Below are 14941 nucleotides of genomic sequence, written 5' to 3'. Positions count from 1 at the left end.
GCTGTATTTTTATAGTGAAATATCATTCTAGCATAGCGTTTTAGTACCTGTATAGTGTAAACTCGCGTAGTCGTCAGTCATCTGTTTGTTCTGAACGGCTTGTGAGGTAAAAGAGAGGAGAAAATTGTTTGGGATTGACAGAGATTGCGCCTGTTGTGTACGGATTCAGTGAGAATTGGCCACTGTCCGTAAACAGCTGGAAGCTGTGTTGGCCATGGTCGACAGGCTCCAGGCTGTTGCCCTGGGCCGCGGTGACATTGAGACACACTAGGTGAGAGCTTTGGCGCCTCTGGAACCTGTAGCATCCCCTGGGATCTCTGATGCCACTGCTCCCTCGGATTCGGAAGTCCCTGCCGGTCGACACTTGCCTGACGATGATTGGCGAACTGTAGCAGGGTCGCGAATTTCTGGGCGGAAGGCAAAAGTTGGTGTAGGCCACAAGGCTGTACCCTTATGCCTCCCTAACAGGTTTGAGGTACTGCCCACTGCTGAAAGTACTTCTGAGCCAGAAAGGGTGGCCTCGCCTGTTGTAGCAGTGGCTGGTCTTCCTGAGAGGTCCGGACAAGCGCAGAGGGTGGGACTGTTTGTCATTGGGAGCTCCAATGTTAGGCAGGTGATGGATCCCCTTAGGGATATGGCAGTTAAGGATGGGAAGAAAGCCACTGTGCACTCCGTGTGTATGGGTGGAGTCATTCTAGATGTGAAAAGGGTCCTACTGGATGCAATGAAGGGTACAGGGTGCAGCCAACTGCAGGTGGTGGCTCATATCGGCACTAATGACGTGTGTCGCTGTGGATCAGAACAGATTCTCTCTGGTTTCCAGCGGCTATCTGAGCTGGTGAAGACTGCCGGTCTTGCTAGAGAGATGAAGGCTGAGCTCACCATCTGCAGCATCGTCGACAGGACTGATTGTGGACCTTTGGTACAGAGCTAAGTGGAGGGTCTGAATCAGAGGCTCAGACGGTTCTACGACCGTTTAGGCTGCAGATTCCTCAACTTGCGCCGTAGGGTGGTGGGGTTTCGGTTTCCGCTAAACAGGTGTCCACTACACACAAGAAGCAGCTACACGGGTAACGGGCCTGTGTGGCGTGCACTGGGCGGTTTTTTAGGTTAGACGGTCTCGGGAAAGGTCAAAAAGGGCTCCAGTCTCAAAGGATAAAGCGCAAAGAAACGACAAGAATCGACCAAGCAACAGTCGGTATTGTAGTTGTAAATTGTTGTATCTTTGTTGGAATAGTACCAGAGCTTCAAGCGCTGATAGAAAGCACTAAAGTTGTAATCGTTATAGGAACGGAAAGCTGGCTAAGGCGGAGATAAATTCTGCCAAAATTTTTACAGAGGCGTAAACCGTGTTCAGAAAGGATGGATTAAATAAAGTAGGTGGTGGTGTTTTTGTGTCTGTTGGTAGTTGTTTATCTGGTTGTGAAGATGAAATAGATAGTTCCTGCGAGTTACTATGGTTAGAGGTTATACTCAACAGCCGTACCAAAATAATAATTGGCTCCTTCTACTGATCCCCGACTCATATGATATAATAGCTGAACGGTTAAAAGAAAATTGAATCTCATTACAAATAAGTACGCGACTCATAGAGTTATAATTAGTGGAAACTTCAATCTACCCTCGATTTGTTGGTGAAAATACATGTTCAAAGCCGGTGGCAGACAGAAAATATCTTCCGAAATTCTACTAAACGCTTTCTCTGAGAATTACTTTGAACAATTAGTTCATGAGCTCACACGAATTCTAAATGGTTGCGGAAACACTCTTGAGTTCTTAACCACAAATAATTCAGATGTATTAGAGAGCGTCATGATGGATACAGGGATTAATGGACACAAGATCATTGTAGCGAGGCTCAAAACCATATCACCCAAAAACCACTAAAAATAAACGCAAAATATATCTATTTAAAACAGGAGATAAAAATTCGCTTGATGGCTTCCCAAGAGAGTCTCCATTCCTTCCAAGCTAATTATGTAAGCGTAAACCAGATATGGGAGAAATTCAAAGATATAGTATCGACAGCAATAGATACAGTCATACAGTATAATTGAATAAGAGACGGGACTGATCCACCATGGTACACATAATACGTCAGAACACTGTTGGAGATGTACCATAAAAAGCATGCCGAATTCAGAAGAACGCAAAATCCCCAAGACTGTCTAAGTTTCACGGAAACTCGATATTTAGTGGGAACGTCAGTGCGAGATGCTTTTAATAGTTTCCACAATGAAAAATTGTCTCAAAATATGAAAGAAAATCCAAAGGGATTCTGGTCGTCTGTGAAGTACAACACTGGCAAAAAGCAGTCAATACCGTCACTGTGCGATAGCGATAGAAATGTTACCAATGATGATGCCACCAAAGCGGAGTTACTAAATGCAGTTTTCTTTAATTCCTTCACGGATGAAGATGAAGTTAAGATTCCAGAACAGCTGTTAGTATGAGTGACATAAAAGTAGATATCTTAGATGTAGCGAAACAACTCAAATCGCTTAAGAAAGGCAAGTCTTCCAGTCCAGCTGGTATACCAGTCAGGTTCCTTTCAGAGTATGCAGACACAATACCGCCTTTCTTGGCAATCACATACAACTGCTCACTTGACGAAAGGTCTGATCCTGAAGACTGGAAAGTAGCACAGGTCACACCAATACTCAAGAAAGGAAATAGGAGTAACCCATTGAGTTAACGACCCTTATCACTGACCTCAATTTGCAGTAGGATTTTGGAGCATGCCTATACTGTACTCGAACACTGTGAATCACCTTGAAGAAAATGACTTAGTGATACATAACCAAAACGGATTCAGAATATATCGTTCTTGTGCAAAACAGCTAGTTCTTTATTCCCTACCAGCCGAGCGGTTCTAGGGGCTTTAGTCTGGAACCGCTCGACCGCTACGGTCGCAGGTTCGAATTCTGCCTCGGGCACGGATGTGTGTGATGTCCTTAGATTAGTTAGGTTTAAGTAGTTCTAAGTTATCTAGGGGAATGATGACCTCAGGAGTTAAGTTCCATAGTGCTCAGAGCCATTTGAACCATTTTCTTTATTCACATGAAGTAATGAGTGCTGTCGACAAGGGATCTCAGATCGATTCCATATTCCTAGATTTCCAGGAGGCGTTCCTCACAATCGACTATTAATCAAATTGCGTGCATATGGAGTATCGACTCAGTTGTGTGACTGGATTCGTGATTTCCTCTCAGAGAGGTCACATTTCGTAGTGAGACACCGCAAATCATCGAGTAGAACAGAAGTCATATCTGGCGTTCCGCAAGCTAGTGTCATAGACCCTCTGCTGTTCCTGATAATCTGAGCAGGCCCCTTAGATTGTTTGCAGGTGACGCTGTAATTTACCGTCTAGTAAAATCATCAGACGATCAATCCCAATTACAAAATGATCTACAGATGATTAGTAGCAATTGGCACTAAACAAAGAAAAGTGCGAGGTTATCTACGCGGGTACTAAAAGAAATCCGATAAATTTTCGGTATACGATAAATCGCACAAATCTAAGGGCTCTCAATTCGACTAAACACCTACAAATTACAATTACGAGCAACTTAAATTGGAAAGACCACATAGATAATATTGTGGGGAAGGCTAAACAAAGACTGCACTTTGTTGGCAGAACACTTAGAAGATGCGACAAACCCACAAAAGCGACAGTCTACATTAAACTGGTCCGTGCTCTGCTGGAATATTGCTGGGCGGTATAGGATCCTTACCTGGTAGGATTGACGGAGGACATCGATGAAGTGCAAAGGAGGTCAGCTCTTTTCATGTTATCGAGCAATAGGGGTGAGAGTGTCACTGATACGATACGCGAATTGGGGTGGCAGTCACTGAATCAAAGGCGGTTTTCTTTGCGGCGAGATCTATTTACGAAATTTTAATCACCAACTTTCTCTTCCGAATGCGAAAATGTTTTGTTGACACCCACCTACGTAGGGAGAACTGACAGATTTAGGTTTTCCTTTGTCCCACACGCCATTCGAGAGTGGAATGGTAGAGAAGTAGTATAAAAATGGTTCGATGAATCCTCTGCTAGGCTCTTAATTGTGAATTGCAGGGTAACCATGTAGATGAAGATGTAGGTGTTTATCCCCTGTATTTCCTAAAACACTGAAACACTTATTTGTAGCTAAGAAGTCAAATACCAATTTTCATAGACGTAACTTCAAAAATACTTTAGTAGTTCTTCAATAATGATTTATTTTCAAAAAATTATTCTCCCCACTATTTCATCATTATAGGGGATACATTTCCAAAATGCTCGGAGACACATTTCTTTATTTCTGTTTGAGACACCAAACACCAATTTTCGTAGGCCTAGTTTCAATAGTGCTTCGTAGCCCCATATTTTCCAAAAACCATTCGTCCTCTACTTCACACCCTTAGACACGGATGCAACTGCGAACAAATTTCAAAACGCTTGTCTTTGTCGTCTTCATTGAGCTTCTGCAGTAATTCCAACTTAAGTGGGTTCATAGACAGCTTCTGTCGCAGGACTTTCCACGCTGTCATTGGAGCCGTTTCGAGTTCACGGGATGCACGACGCACCCATTTATTTGGACTCTTTATGAATGTCACTACACATTCACTTCACGCAAACTGGGACGTCCGCTTCGCTTTTCCAGGCACAAGCAACCCGTCGTAACGAATTTGTTGTGCCAGTGGTAAATGGCCCTTTTTGTTGGTGGCTTCTTACCGTACTTGGTTCTAAACATCCGCTGAACAAACGTAGCACACTTGTTTTTGTCGAGCTCCAACACACAAAAAGCTCGCTCCGCATCTGAACTCGTCATGTTTGAGACTAGCGCTAACTATCGGCAAATTATACATGAAAATAAACTTTCAAAGTATCTGTTCAGGATGACATATGTATGATATTAGTTAAATGTTTGGTTATTGTGCAATAAATAACTCAAAGTGTGCCAGGAATTGGCTGGTGCAAATGGCTCTGAGCACTATGGGACTTAACTTCTGAGGTCATCAGTTCCCTAGGACTTATACTACTTAACCCTAACTAACCTAAGGACATCACACACATCCATGCCCGAGGCAGGATTCGAATCTGCGACCATAGCGGTCGCACGGTTCCAGACTGAAGCGCCTAGAACCGATCGGCCACTCTGGGTGGTACCTTGACTTGATGTACAACCTGTTTATATATACAATGTGTGGTCAAAAGTATCCCGAAACCTGGCTGGAAAGCAGATACTAGTTCGTGGAACCCTCCAACGATAATGCTGGAATTCAGTATGGTGTTGGCCCACCCTTAGCCTTGAGTATAGCTTCCACTCTCACGGGAACACGTTCAGTCAGTTGCATGAAGGTTACTTGTGGAATGGCAGCCCATTCGTCACGGAGTGCTGCACTGAGGAGAGGTGTCGATGTCGGTCGGTGAGGCCTGGCACGAAGTAGCGTCCCAGAGCACCCCAAAGGTGTGCTGTGGGATTCAGGTCAGGCGTCTGTGCAGACCAGTACATTACAGGGATGTTATTGTCGTGTAACCACTCCGCCACAGGCCGTGCATTTTGAACAGGTGCTCGATCATGCTGAAAGAGACAGTCGCCATCCCCAAACTGCTCTTCAACACTTGCAAACCAGAAAGTGCTTAGAATATCATTACAGGTCAGTGCTGTGATAGTGCCACGCAAAACAACAAAGGGGTGCAAGTCCCCTACATGAAAAATACGATCACACTATAACACCACCGCTTCGGAATCTTACTGTTGGCACTAAATAGGCTGTCAGAGGTTCACCAGGCATTCTCCATTCCCACACCCTGTCTTCGGATCGCCACATTGTGTATCGTGATTCGTTACTTCACACAACGTTTTTCCACTGTCCAGTGGTCCAATGTTCACGCTCCTTACACCTAGAGAGGCGTCGTTTGGCATTTACCGGCGTGATGTGTGGCCTACGAGCAGCCGATTGGTCGTGAAATCCAAGTTTTCCCACCTCTCGCCTAACTGCCATAGTACTTGCAGTGGATCGTGATGCTGTTTGGAATGTGATGGCCCACATAGATGTCTGCCTATTACACATTACGGACCTCTTCAACAGTCGGTGGTCTCTGACAGTCAATAGACGACTTCGGCCTGTACGCTTTTGTCTTGTACATGTCCCTTCACGTTTCCCCTTCACTATCACATGGGAAACAGTGTACCTAGAGATGTTTAGGAGTGTGGAAATCTCGCTTAGAGTCGTATGGCAAAACTGATACCCAATCACCTGACCACGTTCGAAGTCCGTGAGTTCTGCGGAGCGCCAAATTCTTCGCTCTCACTATGTATAAATGACTACTGTGGTCGCTATGGAGTACCTGGCTGTAGGTGGCAGCTCAATGCACCTAATACCAAAAACGAAAAACGTATGCTGTGTTTAGGAGATTGCAACAGTCATATTCGAGTCAGCACTCAGTAGTCGCTGTTATATTCCTAAGACCGTAGTTTCCGCCGTCACCACTGTTGGAGGTACCCACTGACCCGTCTTTGCCTCCGTAAGGCTCGTTTAGCCAGTAAAAGCCGACGTCTGGGGCACACACTCACACTCTCACACTCTCACCCCTCTCTCGCTTTACACGACACATCAGCTCTTAGTGTCATGAACAACAATTTCGTTCGTTAAATCGAAGTTGGTACTGATCCCTCTAAAATCAAATAGACAGCACTTTCTCGTACTTGATCAGATGTAACAGAATTACGATATCTTAGAGGTTTTTGAAATATTTTAAGGAATTAACTTAGCTGAATGAGCCAGTATATACATTTAACAGAACGAAGTGATATCAAGATGATGCTATCCACGATAGATTGGAACATTAATTTACACATTATAGATTGGAGCAACAAAATTCGTTTTGTATTATATTTATTTACAAAATATTTGATTGTACAAGTGTCTGAAAATTTTATGATTTTTAGGAAGAAGTTCTTTACTTCGCCTAATTACTGCATCCCAGCATTATGTCGTGCAGAAGCTGCAGCTGGTTTATCTGCTTCTTTGTGGCGGTAGTCTTAGCTGCTGGCTCCAGTGACACAGATTCCATTACAGGTACAACTTTTACATTTTGTTAACTAAAATATGTATGGTATGATCATGAATAACTATTTTATAATCCGTAATGAAATACATGTTCTATCTTTCCATTGAGATTTGAATCAATTGCTTTTTCAGAATCCGATCCTGAAGTCACAGTCTACAGTTCAGAAAATGACAATCAAGGTAATATTTTATTTCATTAATCCTAGATACATCGAGAGAGGGTATATTAACTTGGGGTCGAATACGGCTCTGTACTTCCATTTAAAATTCCTGACACTCTAAGTACCGGGAAGGAGAGTTCTATTTAGGTATCATTGGCTTCGCCTGATGGGAGGATACGTCGTTCCCAGCATGTACACGGGTCGTACAGGATCCTGGTTTACTGAAGCAAAACGTCAAGGCCGTACATTTGGTGCATGATGCGAGCCAAACATTAAAAAAAATAACAAGGCTCATTTAACTGGAGCAGGACGTGAAACGGGCCTATTTGGAGCAGGAGAGGCACCACAGGACATTTTATTTTCCACTATCTGTACTTTTATAAATACATTCATTAAAGTTTGTCAGCATGACCAGGAAGGATTCAGGATTCACATTCATAGCAGTGGAAGTTCCAAAACATAATAAAATATTTTTTTTTGCATCCGAAGATTCATCATTTTTTTCACTTTCTATTGGCTGCATTTGTTGCTATAGGTACACTTTTCTTAATAAGTAAGAGATTCTTCGATGAATTTTGCACAGCATACAAACCATATTTACAGGTGCATGAAACTCTAGAGGTTTCCTAATCTATTAAAAACTGTGGTAAAATCTGACATAATTAACTACAAAATTTGAGGTTTTTTTCTAAACATGAAGTTTAAAATGTAACAGCTCACTCATTTTCTCATAAATTAAGTAAATTGAAGGGTTTCGTTTACCTCGAAGTATAGTATGTATGCTGTCCAAAATTCATCAAGAATCTCTCCTACTTACGAAGGAAAGTGTACCTATAGCAACAAATGCAGCCAATAGTAAGTGAAGAACTGATGAAATATGACATGCCAAAAAAAAAACAATGGAATGAGCACGAATCCTGAATCTTTCCAGGTCATGCTGACAAACTTGTATGAATTTATTTGTAAAAGTATAGACAGTGAAAATTAAAATATCCTGTGGTGCCTCTCCTGCTCCAAGTCATCCGTTTGACGTCCTGACCCACTTAATAGATACGTCTATATCTACATACCTACTCCGCAAACCACATTACGGTGACTGGCGGAAGTTACTTTATGCCACTACTAGTCACTACCACTTGCCAATAGAACGAGTAAAGAACGACCGTGTAAAGACCTCTGTGTGAACCAAATATCTCGCATTTTATCTTCATCATCTTTACGCGAAATTTATGGTCGTGTTACTGGAGTCGTTCTCTAAATTTGTGCAACAGTGCCTTGCAGAAAGCGCGTAAATTACGTATTTTCTCTTATATAAACCAATTTTGTCAAAAGTAAATGTGAGAAAATTTGAGTAATCGGCTAATTTACTGGCAGTTAGCATGACTCATTCACATGATATTGTTGTGGAACGAAATGGATGACCAAATCGCTGATTTTAAAGTTCACTACACTGTGTCTAAGTAGCCACTGAAACAAACACAAGTGAAAGGCTCGTCAGATACTATCATAAAAACATCCCAGTCTCCATCATGTGATCTGTGGTGGGAACATGTTGGGGGACTTTTTATTGTGCCAACTGGTTACAATATCTTTGAAATGAGCAAACGATGCCGGTGTTTACATTATATGGCGTGAAGAGCCAATTTCGCAGTGCGCATGCAAAAAGCCGGATTAAATAAGAATACATAAAATGGTATCATGCAAGATACCATAGTGACACATAGTCAATTATAAAAGACGAGTTATAAATTATTGTGAATCACAATCATATTTAACAATTGGCCAGTTATATAAAATAAATTGTGGCAAACATCGTTGGAATTTAAAACACTTTACATGACAGCATCATTGATTGTTATAAAAGACCAAGCGTAGAATCATACAAAAGTGGGGGGAGGGCTGGGCAAGTGCATAGTGAATATCTGAGTTCAGGAAGCATCTGCGTAATGCTGGCATTCTGCTCGCACCTGCCGGAAGAAAATCTAGCAGACCGCCTCTCAGTTGCGTCAGTGTCTTCCCCCAGTTGGACCTGGTGGGGATCACTCAATCGGAATTCAAGAATAGGTTGCACTAGCGTTCTACACGCCGTCTCCTTTATAGACGAGCTTCACTTTCCCAATATTATCCTAGTAAGAAGATCACAGAACCAACACAAATTACACGAAAAAACTGGGAAGAAGGGCAGCTTTCAGGAGGGTGGGCATCGGCACTAACACATCCTATACAAAATAAAGGCGATAAGACGGAACATGGAAACTGCAGAGAAATTTCTTTAATACCTGTGAACTATAAAGTATTCTCGAAAGCACTGCTAAATACACTGGAAGATCAACTAAATCCACAAATTGATGAGTACCAAGGAGGCTTCAGAAAGGGGAGATCATGTGCGGAGCAGATCCTGAATCTAAAACTGACAGTCGTTTATTAAAACAGAGGATCAAAAAGTTCATGCGTACATTCGTATTCAAGAAAGCCTATGATTCTGTAGACAGGTACACATTGTTCCAAATTTTAGGGGAGATGAGTTTGTATAGGAAATCCAGTGAACTGGTGAAAGAGACCCTAAGCAACCCAACACCCAACGTCAAGTTCAGAGGAAATCTGTCAGAGGTCTTTAAGATGAAAGCCGGGGTAAGACAGGGAGACGGACTCTCCCTTTTGCACTTTAATTGTGTGCCCGATAAGGTGATTAGTGAGTGGCGACAAGAAGTGAAAGGACTGGGTGGAATACGATTGGGGTGTAAGAATAAAGGTGTACAGGTAGACTGTCTAGCATTCGCAGTTGACATTGTGATCTTGCCCGAATCATTTGATGAGCCAGTGAACCAAACCAAAGAACTGCAGAGATAGTCAACTAAAGCAGGACTATAGATCTCTATCGAGAAAACACAATATATGACAAACATCACGCCAGCTCCTAGATGGATGACCGTATGAGGAGGGAAAATTCAGAAGGAAGGGAGTCCAAATACCTCGGAGAATGGATAGAAATTGAAGTGACTTAAAAAGAAACAATCGGAGCACGAATAAAAAGAATGAACTTAGCATATAAACTAAGTATCAACACCTAAAATAAGAAGAATATTTTGATAAAAGCAAAAATTGAAACATTACCAAACAAGGATCCGCCCTGGAGCTCTCTATGCAGCAGAAACAGCAAGAACTGGAGTGATCAAGAGGCTAGAAATGATAGAACGAGAGATTCTCACGAGAATACTAGGACCTCGAAGAACACAAGACGGTCAATTTAGAAATCGAGCGAAGCAGGAACTGTATAAAAAGAGAGAAAACAATTTCTGACGTCATTAGAAAAAGAAGGAGCATATTCTGTGTCCAGAGCTCAAACCAGTAGCAGTTAAATTATACATTGAAGGCAACAGCAGCGGTGCACAGAGTCTGATTGGTATCTCCTCATCCACTGTATTCTCACTTTTTCCATGCAGTATCAACTGAGTTTTCTGTGATCCAGTACTGACCCATGTCATGCTGTTTAGGATCGCTTGTGCGCTTCTGAGGGTCAAGGCCTGACTTGGTGTCTTCAGTCATCAATGACAGCTCATTCTCCTGCCCCAACAAGCTGACCAGCTGTCTGGCAAGATCCCAGAATGTTGCCACTGCTGGAGGTCCCGACACGGGTCCCAACATGCCGGATGGTGTCACTGCTGCAGGTTATGACAGGCTGGAGGACGCCGCATCTGCTGATAGGCCAAGAATAAATTAATAGCGACAATAGCAGAACAAAGACTTCGTCTTTCTCACAATGAGAGCTAACATGGACATTAAGAAAATGTCACTTACTCTTCCGCAGCTTCTTCCTGTTCTGCTGCTGCTGCAGCTGGACAGCGCTGTACGTTCTCAGCTGGTGCTTCATGCTGCCTCAGTGAATGCAACTGATGCTGCAGAGATGCTGGGCCCAGCTTATATCCCTGATATGATCTGCTGTGGGTTCCTATTGGCTACTGCCAATTTCGAGCCCAGTTTGTGGTATAATTGTGAATTCGACCAGTTGCTTGATCCTGTGGATCAAAGGCAGACATCTTGAGTGAGGTGGAAACTGCTGACTGTGATTTTCAAAAATGGCAAGCAGTTATAATAACAGCAACAGTCTGCATGACTTGCAGAATGCATCTTGGCAATATTCTGCAGCACAGCCATTACCTGCTGGACAGTATTACTCTTCTTCTTCAGGCATTCATCCAGTACAACTCTTTTCCATTCTGCATGTAGCAGGCTATGGGCGCAATACTTGGCTGCGTGCTTTCCTGAAACATGGCTGTTAAACTCCTCCTGCTCAGACACCAGCAGCTCTTAGATAGAAAAGGATAAGCAGTTGATGCTCATCATTGTAATACAGGGTGGCCCATTGATAGTGACTGGGCAAAACATTTGACGAAATAAGCATTAAACGAGAAAACTACAAAGAACGGAACTCCTCTAGCTTGAACGGGGAAACCAGAGGGCGCTATGGTTGGCCCGCTAGATGGCGCTGCCATAGGTCAAACGGATATCAACTGCGTTTTTTAAAATAGGAACCCCCTTTTTTACTACATATTCGTGTAGTACGTAAAGAAATATGAATGTTTTAGTTGGACCACTCTTTTCGCTTTGTGATAGATGGCGCTGTAATAGTCACAAACGTGTAAGTACGTGGTATCACGTAACATTCCGCCAGTGCAGACGGTATATTTGCTTCGTGATACATTACCCTTGTTAAAATAGACCGTTTACCAATTGCGGGAAAGGTCGATATCGTATTGATGTATGGCTATTGTGATCAAAATGGCCAACTGGTGTTTGCTATGTATGCTGCTCGGTATCCTGGACGACATCATCCAAGTTAGCCGGATAGTTACGTTATTTAAGGAAACAGCAAGTGTTCAGCCACATGTGGAACGTCAACCACGACCTGCAACAAATGATGATTCCCAGGTCGGAGTTTTAGCTGCTGTCGCGGCTGATCCGCATATCAGTAGAAGACAAATTGCGCGAGAATCGCGAATCTCAAAAAAACGTTGGTGTTGAGAATGCTAAAACATCGATTGCACCCGTACCATATTTCTATGCACCAGGAATTGTATGGCGACGACTTTGAACGTCATGTACAGTTCTGCCACTGGGAACAAGAGAAATTACGGGAGGATGACAAAATTTTTGCACGTGTTCTATTTAGCGACTAAGCGTCATTCACCAACAGCGGTAACGTAAACCAGCATATTATGCACTATTGGGCAACGGAAAATCCACGATGGCTGCGAAAAGTGGAACATCAGCGACCTTGGCGGGTTAATGTATGGTGCGGCATTATGGGAGGAAGGATAATTGGCCTCCATTTTATCGATGGCAATCTAAATGCCGGAATGTATACTGATTTCCTACGTAATGTTCTACCGATGTTACTACAAGATGTTTCACTGCGTGACAGAATGACGATGTAATTCCAACATGATGGATGTTTGGTAGATAGCTCGCGTGCGGTTGAAGAGGTATTGCGTAGCATATTTTATGACAGGTGGATTGGTCGTCGAAGCACCATGCCATAGCCTGCACGTTCACCGGATCTGAAATCTTCGGATTTCTTTCTGTGGGGAAAGTTCAAGGAGGAGGAGGAGGATATTAGTGTTTAACGTCCCGTCGACAACGAGGTCATTAGAGACGGAGCGCAAGCTCGGGTGAGGGAAGGATGGGGAAGGAAATCGGCCGTGCCCTTTCAAAGGAACCATCCCGGCATTTGCCTGGAGCGATTTAGGGAAATCACGGAAAACCTAAATCAGGATGGCCGGAGACGGGATTGAACCGTCGTCCTCCCGAATGCGAGTCCAGGGTGCTAACCACTGCGCCACCTCGCTGGGTGAAAGTTCAAGGATATTTGCTATCGTGATCCACCAACAACGTCTGAGAACATGCGTCAGCGCATTGTCAATGTTTGTGTGAACATTACGGAAGGCGAACCTCTCGCTGTTGAGAGGAATGTCGTTACACGTATTGCCAAATGCACTGAGGTTGATGGACATCATTTTGAGCAATTATTGGATTAATGTGGTATTTACAGGTAATCACGCTATAATAGCATGCGTTCTCAGAAATGATAAGATCATAAAGGTACATGTATCGCATTGGAACAACCGAAATAAAATGTTCAAACATACCTTCTTTCTGTATTGTAATTTAAAAAACCTGCCTGTTACCAACTGTTCGTGTGAAATTGTGAGCCATATGTTGGTGACTATTACAGCGCCATTTGTCGCAAAGCGAAAAAAGTAGTCCAACTAAAATATTCATATTTCTTTACGTACTACACGAATATGTAATAAAAAATGGGGGTTCCTATTTTTAAAAAACGCAGTTGATATCCGGTTGACTTTGGCAGCGGCATCTAGCGGACCCACCATAGCGTCATCTGGATTCCCCCTTCAAGCTAGATAAGTTTCGATCTTTGTAGTTTTTTCGTTTGGCGCTTATTTCGTGAGATATCTGGCCGGTCACTATCACTGGACCACCCTGTGTATTGCACATACAGATACGCTTCCACTGATACAACTGAACCTGCCACATCCATTTTGGATGACTGAATGCTTCACATGGAATATCTCAACAGTCTGCTCATGCAAATGAGCTCTATCATTTGAAACATCCACCTTGGCTCCACCCCACTATGCTGCCACATTCTGCTGAAGCGAATTCTTTTGCTCCTTCCTTCTACAGCCTTAGATTACCATAGTCTTCTCTCCCCTTTGTAGTGAACTGTGGCTACAGTCCTACCTCGAATGCCTACATGTAATACAGCTATTGAAAGCCACTCTGTCCTTCACATTGATCATATTGATCAACCACATCATGATGCTTCCATAATGGCAGCTCACCAAAGACTGATCTTGTCTCACCAATTATGTTCTCGTGAGTTGAGAGAAAAAGATTCCACCCAGATTTGAATCTCCCACCAATTGATGGAGGAGGAGTTGGGGTGTGGCTTCAGCAAAGCCTTAGGGCAATGAAATTCCTACCATTTTTCTGAGTTTCCCGCCAACTTTCGAAGTTCTCACAGAAAGGGCAGGTGGAGATGGGCAAGGAGAGTGGGTGGGGATGCATGAGCCAGGTGGGGAAAACCAATGATGTTATCTGGGGATGGGAATGGGCGATATAGGTTATTAATAGATCAGTTTCATTGACTTAGATATCAGATTGATATGAAAGGTGTCCAACGCACCCCATTATCCCACTACTTACCATCACAAAAAATTTTACATTCGAAATCGCATCATGTGGAAGTGTTGTATTTCTTTTGGGTTGGTGGCCAAACACCACATTTAATGTAGAACTTGCCACTGAATATGTCCCTGGGTCGTCACCACACAATATCAATAAGAATTCTGTTACAGGTAACGTACTCCATCCACCTCAACTTGTTGTAAGGAACGAATATAGTACAGTCCACAAGTATGCATTGTAAGGTATTCATCGTTCATTAAAAGATCTGAGGGGAAGCGAGCAGCTCTTAGATTGCACATCCATCGATAAATCCGCGTAGCGTATTACAGACGAAATGACTCACAAAGTTTTCCTTATATCCAAGCAGAGTTACCAAAATCATCTGTGATTCAGTGGACATGGCATATTAGCAGCCAAAATCAACGATCTCAGTGCCAAGAATTTCATCACTCAAAACGAAATATCATAAAAAGTGGCAATGCATACAAGTATACATTGTAAGGTATTCATCGTTC

General features: G+C 43.0%; 1 protein-coding gene across 1 annotated transcript in view; it reads left to right on the top strand.

Annotated features, from left to right (window-relative positions):
• The window catches only part of LOC124553282 (protein roadkill-like), a 39265-nt gene that overhangs the window by 6738 nt on the left and 17586 nt on the right, over positions 1 to 14941 (top strand). Inside the window, exons 2-3 of the mRNA XM_047127164.1 lie at positions 6939 to 7068; positions 7192 to 7239. Coding sequence (XP_046983120.1) covers positions 6981 to 7068; positions 7192 to 7239 — 136 coding nt within the window. The 5' untranslated portion in view covers positions 6939 to 6980. The remainder of the gene's footprint in view (positions 1 to 6938; positions 7069 to 7191; positions 7240 to 14941) is intronic.

Source organism: Schistocerca americana, chromosome 11, assembly GCF_021461395.2.
Source record: "Schistocerca americana isolate TAMUIC-IGC-003095 chromosome 11, iqSchAmer2.1, whole genome shotgun sequence".
Classification (NCBI taxonomy): domain Eukaryota; kingdom Metazoa; phylum Arthropoda; class Insecta; order Orthoptera; family Acrididae; genus Schistocerca; species Schistocerca americana.
Note: the sequence above shows the minus strand (reverse complement) of the source record. Positions and strands in the feature narration are given on the sequence as shown.